The sequence below is a fragment of the Pipra filicauda genome, unplaced genomic scaffold, assembly GCF_003945595.2.
Source record: "Pipra filicauda isolate LSUMZ 115617 unplaced genomic scaffold, ASM394559v2 scaffold98_size3848907_pilon, whole genome shotgun sequence".
Lineage (NCBI taxonomy): Eukaryota > Metazoa > Chordata > Aves > Passeriformes > Pipridae > Pipra > Pipra filicauda.
This window is the reverse complement of record NW_024105186.1, coordinates 377,937-392,214: the sequence shown is the minus strand read 5'-3', so window position 1 is coordinate 392,214 and position 14,278 is coordinate 377,937. Positions and strand designations below refer to the sequence as shown.

At 42.3% G+C, this 14,278-nt stretch overlaps 1 protein-coding gene across 1 annotated transcript in view; it reads left to right on the top strand.

Moving 5' to 3' along the window:
- Nucleotides 1-14,278, top strand: part of LOC113987752 — a 103,102-nt gene that overhangs the window by 76,300 nt on the left and 12,524 nt on the right. The window contains exons 4-6 of the mRNA XM_039378035.1: nucleotides 3,126-3,212; nucleotides 12,678-12,824; nucleotides 14,098-14,180. Of these exons, the coding sequence (XP_039233969.1) occupies nucleotides 3,196-3,212; nucleotides 12,678-12,824; nucleotides 14,098-14,180 (247 nt within the window). The 5' untranslated portion in view covers nucleotides 3,126-3,195. The remainder of the gene's footprint in view (nucleotides 1-3,125; nucleotides 3,213-12,677; nucleotides 12,825-14,097; nucleotides 14,181-14,278) is intronic.

Here is a 14,278-nt window from a genome sequence, read left to right as displayed (position 1 = left end):
GGAGGTCACATTGAAGCTTCTTGTTCTCAGTTTCCACAGGAAAATAAGCAACTCCCCCCTCCACCATTACAGTGACTATGCAGGAAGGGCTGAGTGAAATGAAACCAGGCTTTCTGTTTGGGATCTGTCACTGAAGGGCTCACTGAAGGGAAGGCTGTGTGCCAGCAGGACCAAGTCCCTGGCCTAGTGACGTGCAGAAGGGGGGATTGCTCTCTGTACTAGCCCCACTGATCTCTGCTGTCCTGGCAGAGCACAGTGGGAGAGGCAGGCAGCTGGGCTTAGCTTGGGCTTTTGCATATTCTTTACCATGCGTGTCCTGTCTTGACAGTATTTATGCAAATTTTTAAGTAGAGGAAAAAGCTGTCACGTAAAACAAAAAATTTATCTGAAGGCCAAATATGTAGGTTGGTTGGCTTGTGTGTTTTCTTTTTTTTTTTTTTTTCAATTAAAAATAAAGTAACCTATAAAATGATGATCTAGTTTAATATCCTCATTACATGTTCCAGGCAGCATCTGAGTCATGCCGTTTGCACTGTGCTTTGTACCCCTGCGGGGGATGTAAAAGTTCCATTTTTGGAATACTCCTTGGTCCACCCCAGTCAGATGTGCCAGGTGAGAGTGCCAGGGTGCAGGGTTGTGGGTAGTGAAAGTGAATTCTCTCAGGATAAAATTGCTATCAGGACAGGACCCACAAGTCGCTATTTAAGGTAAGGGGTCTTCTGGCTTGCCTCGGCCATTTCAACGGGGTATTTTTGCAGAGATAATTGGTAAGATGATTGCTGGTTAATGCCAACTGTGATAATGGGTTTTGTGACGCAGATTCTCATTTGCTAAGAGCCAGAGTAAACCAGACTTGCTTTCTGGGATCTGCATACCACAACAGTCCAGAGATCACAATTATGAAGACTATTTTTCCTGAAGACTCAAGGTCACAGTTGAGGTACAGCAATCTAATAATTTACTGCTGATCAACTCACAGCCCCTGTTATGAGCCAAGGTGCCAAACTGCCTTTCACATAACTAAGAGCGTGTATACCAAGGGTTGCCACTGCCCATCTCATGTACAAGTGCCTTAATCTGTGGGACAGCACTTGTGAGCCTTTTCCACCATTACAGGATCATGGAAAACCTGGCTGAACATTGTCTTGACTTTAGAGCACTTGGTACCCAATAGGAAGGGGCTGGCAACAGGGGCTTTCCTTTAGGCTATAGATCTCCCACCTGCTGTCTCCATACCCTCCCAGTGTGGTGAGCTTCAGGGACTTGGCAGATGTCAGCCCTTTTTCCACTAGAATTGCAGTTTTCTCCTTGGGCTGTGTCTAAATTTCCTTGGCACCAAGGGAAGGTATGACGTTACCAGCACTCCAGGGAATGCAGTACCATACAATTATTACTTTTCAGATATGCTGTACAGATGCACTTGGAAACCTCCATTCTCTCCTTCCTTCAAAATACATGGCTTGAGCTGTTGCATTTGGAGACTGTGGGTCTCTGACTCTCTAATGGTTTGCCTGCTCAGGAGGGGTGACAACCTGCAGTAAATGTACCTACACTGCCAGATATATCAGCCTCCAAGCCCATTTCCATGTCTGGTGTTGAGGTGAACCAGCTAGACCCTACCAAAAGGAGACCTGCAGGACTGCTCCCAGAAGGCAGCACAGCACTGTGACATTTGGCTTCCATCTGCCCCTTCCAGTCCTTCCAAGCCATCCCAGACCTTGTGCTCTTTGGCTGTACCCTGCCACCACCCCCTCCTTCTGCAGGACATGCAGCACAGCCCTGAGTGTCAGGCAATAAAATCGTTGCCTTCCTGGGCTGCCACACGACTCAAATTATTTTAGGCATAGTGACCTCAAGCACACACAGAAGCAAGTATTATGTCTTATGGCCACAAGGCCAAGTGCCACACATTGTGGGCATGGTTGCTCTGCTCTAGAGCCAAGATAGCCCTGGGCGGTGTCGGCATGAGATGTTCCGTACTACCTGTCCTGGGAGGCTGGAAATCATTCCCTAGGGTGGATGCCACTAGAGATATAGATATAACCTTTAGCTACTAACTAAAGAAATTACTTCTCCCAGTGCAGGGGTATGCCTGCGTACTATTAGTATTAGAAATTGTAGGTTCCAGACCTAACTTCGATGAGGCTATTGTAACATTATCTAAAATATTGTCTTTTTGACTCTTTTTTCATGAAAGTGTTTAATGCCTAAACATTTTCCTTTCCCCGATTTGCCCTCTTCCTCTCCAGAACTGTATACAGACACAAAAAAAAATGACTTCTGGAAGTCTGGATTCTTTCCTAGAGCATTTAATAGCACTGAGGACATGAAATACGGTACTGAGTCCTCTGGGAAACCTACAATTAGTGGGATGAAAATACCTTCTGTGAATGATTGAGCTCCTGAAACAGTGTGAGCAATTAAAATGCTGTACAAGACAGAGCTGAAAATCCTTACAGGATTATCAGTGAGGCATTGTATAAAATATGTCCTTGGGTTGGACAGTGGCAGCAACACTGAATGCAAGAATTACTCAGAGCTCCTACTGGCAGATATCATGTGCAGTACCTGGTTAGTCTTGTGTTTTCCTCCATTTCTATCCCTCACTGTTACAGCTGAGAGGAGCTCTTCATAGCTTATTTATTTCATCTCAGGAGGACTACAGATCGATTGGTTGTTGGGGGGGGGGGGTTGTCTGTGGGATCTTTTTGTGGTTTGTTTTTAAACCAGTCTGTAATGATGACTGGGAGTCCAGAGCCAGGGAAGGGACAGCTTTGAAAAGTTGTTCTCTGCACATCTGCCTATGTGGGGGTCTTAGTGTATGTGTTCATCTGATTTTATCCAGGGATTGGAACCAAAGAGCTGCCCATACACCTGATTAAACATTTAATGCCTCTTTTGCAGTTTCCATGCCTTGTTTCCAAAGGCATTTCAGTACCTGAAGATGCCTACAGAGCTTTCACAGGTCCTTAGCTTGTTGGATGCCAAATGTGATGGGACTGAGTTGTATAACTTTATTGCAATCCTTGGAAATTTCCACTAGGATTCCATTTGCCGTGAACCTAAAATCCTTATGAAGTATAATCTGGGTGTATTTTTTGTTTGTTTATTTTTCTGCCTGGCAGGAAAGGCTTCCTGGAGGTGCACTTCCCAGCATGGCAAATCCTGCACAGCGTGCACAGAACAGCTTCAGAGATGGCAAAGACTGCAAGGTACTTATAGATTATGATAACCAGTTGGACAGGATTGAAAAGGACAGTGACACATTATGCAAGTGAGCAGTGGTTAATTTACTTTGTGAAGATGTTTAAAACTCAGCATTGTTTTGGGCTCATGAGTGGAAGTTTATTATGATAAATTGGTTGGAGGGTAAGGTCACATTTTTGTTTCCTGGGTGAAAAGTGAGGCCAGACAAATACATAAATACAGTTACAAGCACAGTTAGCAGATGACTGCATCTTATCTGATGTGGGGTGGCATGAGTGAGCTGATGGGTGTGGGCTGGGGAAGGGATGTGAAAGGGGAAATGCTTTGCGCACAGTAGGCCTGGAGTGAATTTGAGTTGAAGAACTTTGCAGGGAAGACAGGAGTGAGAGAAAGGGAAGAAGAAAGGAAAAAAGAAATTTTCCTTAGGTGGGTAAAGGTGGTGGGACTGGAGGGAACTGCAGTGAAGGTGTGTGTGAGTGGGCCAGACCTGAGCCATGCACATGGGCAAGGGGGAGCTGACTTGGGTACAAAACAGGTTAAACAAGGACACACGGCAAGAAGATAGGAAAGGGAGGGGGACTTGAAGGTGGGAAGGTAGAAGGTGAGTCCAGCATGACAATAGAGCTGTGAGATGGCAGGCAGGCCTTTCCTTTTCTAGAGGCAGTTGCTTATGGCTGCCTATTATGTCTGTTTTTATCTCTCTGAAAGGAAACTTTCCAAAAACATGAATAATACCTTATTAGGTAGATGGTAAAGCCCCTCCTTTTTATCCTGCTTTAATTCTTGCTTCCTCTGCTTTGGTGGCTGCCTTGTACACAGTGCTGTTAAAAGTGCAATTATCATTCTTCCTGGTTGGGCGGCATGAAGGGCGTATCCTCTCGCAGCATCTCCTGGAGGCTTATTACTCAAGAGAGAGGAGTTGTGCACTAGAAGCCAAATTAAAGTGAGCAAAGAGGAGGCCGTTTCCACCGCAGGGATGGAACAGATCGTTTTTTTGAAGACCAGGTCAGGAGCTAGCTATGGGAGAACATGTAGCTGGAAGCTGGAAACCTGTGATGTAGTGAATTTGTGCCATGGAGATGAAAGGCAGAATCCTGTGGTTCTTTGTGGCTTAGCCTGGATGCCTCCCTTTTATCCACTGCTGTAGGGATGTGGGTTGGTGAGCATCCTGTGCTCGACAATGGAATATTGTCCTGCAGAGGTTTCAAGGCTAGGAGCTGTAATTGTGACCCTCTCCTCTGGTCTTCTGCAGGATCTTGAGTGTTGCTTCTCAGAGAGCTATTCATACCTAGCTTTAAGATACCAAGTGATGGAAAATGCAGTGCATCCTTGAAAGAACCACCTTTTCCCATCCTCTTTTAAAAAGTATCTTTTTTCTCAGCATGAATTTGTCTGGGTTTTAGCTGTCTTCTACCATTGCATCACCACTGTTTTCCTTCTGCTTGTTGGCAAAAACTCCTTACACACCACTCACTGATCAGCTTTGAGGGGCAAATGGAGTCTCCATCTCTATTTGCCAGGATTCCAGATGTCTCTGAAGCCTTCTAAGCACCAGGCAGCAAACAGTTAAGGCAACTGAGCCACAGGTCTCAGAACATTTTGCTGGGGAGCCAGGTGAGCAAAGAACAGATAAAGGCAACACCTGCCTATGGGTTTGGAACAGCCTGGGGCCATGGATAGAATGTAAATACACTCTGAAAATCTTATTGTCTGACACTGTGCCAGCATCTTCTGGGTTCTTGTCATGGAAAATATTTCAGCTGAGGTCATTCAGTCAGCAAAAAACCAGCATTTAATACCCTCTGAGGTGCCAACTTGCTTCTTTCTTTGTGTCGATAAATAAACAAGGTAGGGTAGCATTTCATGTTGCCAGGATGATCTTTGTTTTATTAGGAAGGGTTTAGAGTTTGCTGATTATTTTTTTCATTTTTTTTTTCTTTCTCCTTCCTCCTCTTTAAATCCAAAGACTGTATGTTTTTGCTCTCTTTCTCTGTTTGCTCCTCTTGGCTCACACACACGCCCAGCCTTTAGAGTTATAACTAATGTCTGCTTCTTGTAAATCTCTGCTGGCTGCCCCAGGCTGTGTTTTTAATTCCTTTATTCAGCTTTGAGATGAGTAGGAGAGAGGTGCAGCTTTTTGAGATGATGGAAGTTGCCATTTCCCTTCTTCAGTCAATTAGGCGCTTTGGTTGTTTTCAGCTAATTCTCAAAACTTTCCATTGATGATAGCGCTAAGGGGTGTGGGGGGGAATGCTGAGGGATCTGGGAGGGAGATGAGGGAGGGCTGGAAACTGAATTATCTGCTGGTAGAATGACTGATTTGCTGCCTGTGCCTCGGGAGAGAGAAACAACCTGACTTCAGAGCTGTATTCAGAGCAGCTGAGCTTCTGGTCAGTCAGATTTATGGCTTTCGATTACATTTGTGCAGTGCCTGTCCTTTCTTAAGTGTGACATGAGACACAGTGATCTTGTCAGTGCCCTTGGGGAAACTATTGCTTTTTCTTCCAAATCTTTGCAATAAGAAATGCCTTCAAAATTTGCATGGATCTTCCCTTCATTATGTGTCTTTGAGAACCCTTCCCACATCCTTCAACTCCAGACCTTTCCATTTCTGCCTCTTTTGGGTAAGCCATGGGTGTGCAGGCACTACTGGTTAAGGAGGAGCTATTTGTCTAGAGGTGATCCCTACCTATCAAAAGCCTTCACCTCATCTGTCTTTTGGCCAACAGTCTCTCTCTGGCTCCTCTAGGCCTTGTTTACTGGCCTGTAATTCCCAAGACCCTCGTGGGTGGTAACTACCTCGTGTAGGTGTTGTAGAAAGCACTACAGAGTCCTGTGAAATCCAGCAACAGTGTTCCCTTTCTTCCACTGTGTTTCAACAATGATATGAGAGCGAAGGATAGGCTTTGCCTTTGGAAACATCAGCTCTTTCTGCTTTCAGGCAGGGAAGGAATGAGATCAGTCCTTCCACATCAGCACTTTTCTTTATCTTGTTATTTTCTGCCCCAAGTCTGTCAGGGTCTGTGGCTTGCCTGGTAATAAGTCTGCAAACCTTGGGGCTGGGAATCATCTCACCTGATTTTGGTTATCTAAAGCTTAGACATAAAGTTTAAGATTGTCATCTAGACTCTCTTTGCTCAGTGAGGAGTGATAAACAGCCCATGCCATTCACCTTACCCATCTTAGACATCTGCCTTAGTTTGGGATGATTCATACTTGGAAGCTCCTGTGCACTCCACAAACTGTGAGGCAGGCATAGATGAGCATTCAGATCCGGACCCCTAACTCTCACAGGGCTCTTCATCTGAGAAATCCAGCAGCTGTCTTATTTTGACGATTTACCAGGGGTATTGTTTATGTGCAGGATAGAATTATACTGTCCCTTGTTTTAAGTGGAGTGACCTGTGCCCATCTAACTGCTGAGATGTCTGTGCTGATTTTGATGGAGATGGTGTTCTGCCTGTGATGGCCTAGAGGAACAGAGGAGGTTTTTAAAGTGAGAAGGTTATAAATACTTTGTCAAATGTTGTCATTCTGCTATCAATTTTTCAATCAATCAGGTGGATTTTAAGGCTACCAATTTCAGAGCTGATGAAAGAATATGGGGGCCTGGTTTCCATCAAAATTAAAGATCTCAACTGCTTTATATTTGCCCTTATGTTAATCTGTGATGCCATTGCTTATCCCTGTGTGTATCTTTGAGGGCAAAGACTGCAGGCATTCCCCATCCCGCATGAAATACGGACCTCAAAATATAGAGGGGAAAATAGACTTTAGATCTGGGCTAATCTTCTTGGGTTGCTGCTGGGAGCACAATGGTGGCAAATTGCTGTGGCAGGGGACCCTGCTCTTCAACCGAAGACAGGAACTAGGCTGACAAGACAATAATAGTGTGTTGGCTCAACTGGCAAACACACATCCCTTTTGGACAGACTCAAAATGTTACATTGAGAAGCAGTTAATACACCGTTGTGTAAGGTTCCTAATGGACTGGAGCCAGAATGCTCCATTAACCACACACATATAAAATATTCATTGAGCTTGGGTTTTGTTGCCAAGCTGGAGAAAGGGGAGAAGCTTTGTGTGTAGAGATAACACTGTCAGTATTGAGGACTGAAGGGAGGAGTTGATGATGTGTTCTGAAATCTTTTATTCTTTTTAAGAAGAGAAGTATTTCTGATCTTTGGCAGGGTGTTAAGGGGTGCAAAGAGGATTAAATGCAAGACTTGCCAGGTTTTACATTTCATGTTTAATTGACTGAGGGTTGAAGGTACCTTCTGTCTCTGTGCCAAACCCCTTGATCTGTTCTGTACCATGTGCTCTCTGCAAATTAAACACAGGGTCAGTCTTTAGAAAATAATAAAAATAAAAATGCGAAAACCGCAATTGTGTTCCCCAGAAGGCTGGTTTCTAAACAGATGAAAACTTCCCTAAGCACAGGAGAGTGAGGACTGTGGTGATAGGAAGTATAAGCACCGAAGTTTCTCTCTGGAAAACACATGTTCACCTGTTTTTTTTGCTGGTTTTAGGTGTGCAATAAAAGAAGCTTTCTGTTTTCTGGGTGATGAATGTACAGTGGACTTTTAGAAGAGATTTGGTTGGGAGAATTGGCTTGTCTTGTTGTTGGTGCTTGAATTAGAAGACAATAAGACAAATCATAAAATTGTGTTTCAGACTGAATGAGTACATGTGTGCAGAAGATACTGTCCATGTGACCCCTCTCTCTTGCCAGAAGGCAACTTTGTGTATCCGCTTTAAGCAAGACACATGCTGGAAGAACCACAGTCCCGCTGGGTAGGAAGAGCCAGGCTGTGGAGCTGCATGGGACTAGTAACTGGGAATACAAGGCCAGGGGGGAGCATGTAGTGATTTGCCTATGCTCTGGGGGCTTTGTGTCTTGTGGTGTCTGAGCAGCCTCTGAGAGGATACTGGAGAGGAGCTGGTGACCTTCCTTGTGTGTCATAGCTGGTCGTTGTTGTGAGCACCAAGGAAATACAAGGGAGAGGTCCAGGAGGCAAAACATAACATTTTGATAGGAGGGATGGTAAAAAACAGGAACTCCATTACAGCATTCAAGAAATACTTGCCCCAGACAATGAGAGACACAATGTGTGTCTAAGGAAGTGGTGTGGGAAGAAGACAGGAGAGATGCTCAGGAATGGATGGGAGGGATGGTCTCTTCCGAAAGGGGGGTAACCAGGCTGATGGCACTGGGAATGAAAACAAGTACTGGGAGAGTCTTTAAAATTATTTGAGATGAGGTCCTGGAGAAGGATACACTCATCCTGGTGACAGGTTTCCCTCTGTGCCTTCATGGCAGGATAGAACAGCCATCAATAATGTTCAGATAATGCAACAGTCTAAGCAAACCCACAGTTAAACCAGGCACATGCAGATGGGCAGCTAAACCAAGACCAAAAGTATCTGTGCTTTTCTATAAATATTAAATGTATATAAAGTTAGGATGGGTGAATTTCAATGTACTGGCCTCACAGAAATCCTACTGAATGAAGCTAATCAGTACAATGCTGTGCTACCAGGATAATTATTATGTGGAAATAACAAGAGTAGATTTTGCCGTTGGAGGAGTGACTCAGAGTCGGTTGGAAATCAGAGTCCAATAAGATAAATCAGTTATCTGTATCATCGTTTACCACCCACTCTCCATGGGTTGAATATTGCCATACCAAATCAAGGAAAACATTATCACAAACGTACCCTTTCAAACATCTGACCAAGGCAGTGAAAATATCCGTGAAATACTTAAGAAAGATCAAAGGCAAAGGAAAAAGAGTATCCAAGAAAATAGACTGGAGATGATTTATCCTACTTAGGATATAAAGGGCAAATTTTAATTTACACTTTTAAACAGACCAATAAAAGGGAAAAGACACTTTTGACTAAGTGCCATTTAAACTGTAGCTGTTGCACTGAAGAATTGCTTGGCAGTAGTGACCACTGCATGGTCGATTTCCATATTTCACTAGTAATAATAACATTAGGAAAAACCCAAAGACCATGACAGTATTTTTCTTTCAAAAGCATTTTAATATTTAAGAAATTTAATTTATTTTAATAGCATTAATGAGTAAAAATTAAGAATGTAAGTACCATGCCTGTAAAGTGGAGAAAACATATCTCATCAGTTCCCAAAATTCACCTAACCCCCTGAAGAAGTTACTAGTGTTAAAGAGTGGAGGAAGGGGGTCTATTAGAAATAAAAAGGTGTCCTTTAAAAAGTGGAAAACATGCCTAAGCAAAGAAAGCAGAGGAATATAATTTCTTACAAGTTAAATGTAAACCTGTAACAATACAAACCAAAATATTTTGAGGAGTGACTCATAAAAGACATGGAAACTAATAACAAAAGTTCCTCCAAATACAACAGGAGCTGGGAGTCTGCTTGCAAATGGTGGGTTCAGCAAGTGACCAAGGTGTGAAAGGAGCAGTCGAGGTCAGCAAGCAGAGGCACTGTCTGGACAGCAAATGGGAAGTCCTCCAAGGTTTGAGCCCAAGGAATGGCCTCTAATTGAATTGTTAACAGAAGAGCTTTTAAAACAGATATGAATGGAATTAACAATAGCAAATCACCAGAACAGATGATATTCACTCAAATGTTCTAAATTACTCTGGTGTGAAACTTTTGGGTTCAGTCAGCCCTGATCCCAGAGGAGGTAACTAATTTGACACTAATCTCAAGAAGAGTTCCAGCGGGGATTAAAAAAACTGCAGGCGACTGAAGTCTGGCTTCTCTACCAGGAAAAATTAAAAGGAAGTTACAACAGATTTAGTGGCAGCACACAAAAATACGATATACTGCGGGTGTGTTAACACGACCTTTGTAAATTAAAGGCGTGCATTGCAAACCCTGGAGATCTTCAAAGGAATGAATAAGCATCTGGAAAAGCATGTGACACTTAATATAGTGTGCTTGGGGTTTTGAATGAATTTTGAAAGGGTCTCACCAAGGTATGAAAAAAAAGATAGCTGTAAGTAGCCAATTTTCACACTAGAAAATTTTTATGTTCCTTATAGTGATCCCTTGGGGGCAGGAGGGGGAGGGCGGTCCTTGTAGAATTTCTGGGGCAGGGCAACTGTTCTTCAACAGCCCTGCCTGGAAAAAAGAATTAGTAGGGAGGGCAGTGAATTCAGTCATGCCAAAAAATCACTGTCACAGTGATAAATAAAGCTTTTTGGTCCTTTGCAGAAGGATCTTGAGAAACTGGGCAGTACAGTGGCAGATAAAAGTCAGTGTCAATACACATAAATCTTACAGGGGAAAATAATCTTGACCATTCATGCCTCTAGGTAGCTGTTTTCTGTGTTTTTTCTGTTCAGGAAAATGCTTAATAAAGTCACTGTTGCTCATTTTCCAGAAATATCAGACAAGTACTAGAAGTCCTATAAAATACAAAGATAAATTTTTTGAGTTTTTTGGAATAATTGACAAAAAACCAAAAGGTTTATGCCACTGCAGTATGTATAGGAGAGAGATGGAGATAATGATCTTCCTGTAGTGTTCCTGCATGAAGGACTGTTCACTCAATTTCAAAAAAGATGTGTTAGAAGTAGAAAAGGCATTGCAAAGAACAATTAGAGTAGCTAGAAGTGTGAAATATCACTTTTTTTACGGAGAAGTCTAAACAAAGCATTGCTTTTCAGTCTAGAAAATGAGGAAGCATTTAACAGAGGCTCATAAAATCATGAGTGATATGGAAGAGGTGAATGGGAACTGATCATTTCCTCCTTCCTGTAACACAAGAACTAAGAGAGCTAAACAAACTGAACGCATAGTAGCACTGAATCAAAGGAGTACTTTTTAATATTTTATTGTGGAAATGATGATGGATACTGGAAACAGTAAAATGAAATAAATATAAGATAGGATCAGCCAAAATCTTGTAGAATCCATTAATCAGAAGCTACTAAACACAATGGCCTGTGTGGGCTTAGAAGTTGCTTCAAGTCCCTAAATTGCTATGGCTGGAAACTGGAAGACTGTGACCATTCCGTGCGTGGACTGTGTCATGTGTCTGTTAAGTATCTGCTTTTGCAGTGTTGCAGGTCAACTACTGGGCTAGATAAAGCTTGGCTTTACCTGTGCCACCATGTTTGTGTCCCTTTTCTACTAAGGTTGAACTTACTTAACTCCAAAATTTGTTTCCTGCTTTGTGGCATCCAGCAGTTCACTTGGAAATATTCCTTTTCCTTTGTCTACGTTTGTGTGAGCTTTTGACCCAACTGCTAGTACTCAGTTTTCCCTGCTTGATGTGCAAGTTTCTGCATCCTCAGCCTATGGATCCCTTTTCATATTTGGAGATTAGCATTGTGTTTCCTTTTAAAAATCACAGTATTTCAGCCAGATTCACAAAATCAATTGATTTATAAGCCCTGAGTTAACAGTGCATGTAAACAGAGGACTAACTTTAAGCATATGCTTAAGTTCTGTGGATCTCAAGCACATGCTTAAGTGCTTTGCCAGATAAAAATAGAAGCATGATTTAACAGTAAGCCTGACTTTCCATTGTGCTATTTTAGTTTTATGCTGATTTAACTCCAGCTAACTCAGCCAGGATACAGGACTTGGTTTGGAGAAGACAGCTTTGGTCTGAAAACAAGTTATTCCAAACCCTAGAGCTGGAAGAAGTTCTCTAGGACCAAAGATTTACAAGAAAGGGTGTGATGGCAGTGTTAGGCTGCTTCTTCTGGATTCATGGTAGGAGTTTGAGTTTCATCCTGGAATTGCACAACACCGAGATACAAGTGGGTGTCTGGCCATGCTGACAAAGTTAAAAGCATCCAGATGTGAATGTCTTGGCTATGGAAACTTTTGTGCTTTAAATGTGCTAGCCCAATTTTCTGGCAAGAATATTTGGACTTCTTCCTCTGCTGAGTTTTTTTTTCAGCATGATTTAAAATGTTGAGCAATGTAGTGATTTGCCTATAGTATAATCTATATATCTGCCCCTGAAAAGCTAATCATGGGCCATTTCACCTGGATTTCCCTAAAATATAAACAGATATTAGAAAAGAGAAAGAAAAAGTACTGCTCCTGTTTTGAACTGAATTGAAAAATCAAGGAACCTCAGCAGTGTTTGAGAGAGGAAGAGCAGAATTTTGTAAACATTATGCTAGAAAGATGAGATGCTGCACCCACTCCAGGTTTGATAGCAGTCCAAAGGCATGTGAATGAGTCAGGAGACTGCATTCTTTAATTTCTAATGGTGAATGCTCTTAAATCAGAGATTCAGCAGCCTGATTTTGTTTGTATTATGGTTCACCTAGCAGTTTGAAAAAGAGACATCAAACAGACTCTTCAAAGAATAATCTAGATTTGTGTTGATTGCTTTCAACTGTACGTTCATAAGTGCCCTAGAATTTGAAAGGCTACTGACTTGAAATTGTTGAGAACTCTTACAGTGGTGTTATTGAATATATTTTTTTTTTGTTCTGAATTGGTTTTTTCATAGGGAAAGGAGAAGGCATGAGAAATCCCTCAAATCATTTGAAGGAAGGATTGGTTCTGCTCCAGTGAAACCTGTGGTCTGTGACCCCTATGAGACCTTTAGTGAACATTGGGGGAAGAATTGCAGTAGAAGTTTCATTGCACTCTGCAGGTAAGGGAACTGATGGATCTTGGCAGCAAGTGGAAACACAAAGGTACCTAAAGGCTGATGTCCTGTTTTGAATCTGAGTTGCTGAACTGCCTCATGTCTAAAAATTCTTGTGTTTAGAAAGACTAACTGAGACAGCTTCATTTTAAACCTCACAGTCATATGACAATGATCAAAAGTCATGTCAGAAGAAAAGAAGACGAATTGAACATAGAGTAATATTTGTGATGCTATGCAAGTGGGTGGGTTTTTTAGTTTTTTGCCTCTAGCTCTAATGTAGCCCTCAAAGGTCAATGATGACTAAATCTTGTGTATTCCTCTAGTCTAAAAATATAAATGTGATCTTATAGAAAAATTAAAAGAATTTCTATAACTTTGAGTTGTACCAGTGGCTTACCCACTCACATTTGTACAGAAGTCTTTCAGGATTGGTAAGGTTAGTTTCCTTTTTGGGCTGGGCAAATGAAAACTAATGCCAGATTGTGTAGGAATCTCTGGATTGATATGAGTGAAACATCAAAACTCATCAATATCTGCAGATATTTGCTTGACAGTAGAAAACAACATGGCTAACGTCCTAGGGTGCTGGGATAAATATTTTTGCGAGCCCATAGAGGAAGGGAGGTAGGTCACAGGATGTGTTGAGTCCAGAGGTAGGAAGAGTCATCTGCATGGAGATGTATGGAAGCTTTGTCTTTCCGTTCTGACAGAAGAATGCTGAAATAGTGTATTTCACTGTGGTAATAAAGCCAGACTGGTTTTGAAATTGGTGTCTGATATCTTCTGCAAATAATATTGCAGCAGATGGCTTCATTGCTTCCCAGTCCCAGTCAGAAATATGGATTGTTCTTAAAACACTGAAGGAAATGTTAGGAAAAAAGCAGTGCAGACTCTGCATGCCAGTGTGAAATGGATGTAGAGATACAATGGCTAAAAGCAGAGGTGTAGGACTTGCCTTTAATGGGTACCTTTCCTGAATATATTACATAGTCTTCAAGGCTTATCTTGAAGTTCTGTGCACAAATAAGGGTGTGCTCTGTGTCTGAAAGTAGCAGAGGCCAGCCTGAGTCACAGAGGTAGAGCAAGTCTTGTTCACTGGAACCCCAAGTTGGGTTTTAGGAACATGGAGCTCTATTCTTTGTTTTGTTATAAAGTTCTTCCATGTCTTTCAGCAAGTTCTGCTGGTTTACGTGCAGGTACTTATGCGTAATACTATAGGGTAAAATGTTTGCACATCTGAAAATATATAAGGACGTGTGCTCTCCCATTATTGCAGAGAACCATTTATGCCACCACTCTGGTTCTGGGACTGGGATCTCAGCCATAGAACAGTGCTCTCCTGGAAACAGCAAACAAACAGTGGGTTGGCCCCTCCTGCTGCAGCACACCCCCAAGTCCTGGTGCAAGGAACTGTTTCATGTGAACAGTTACATCTCCCAAAACATTTACATGCATAT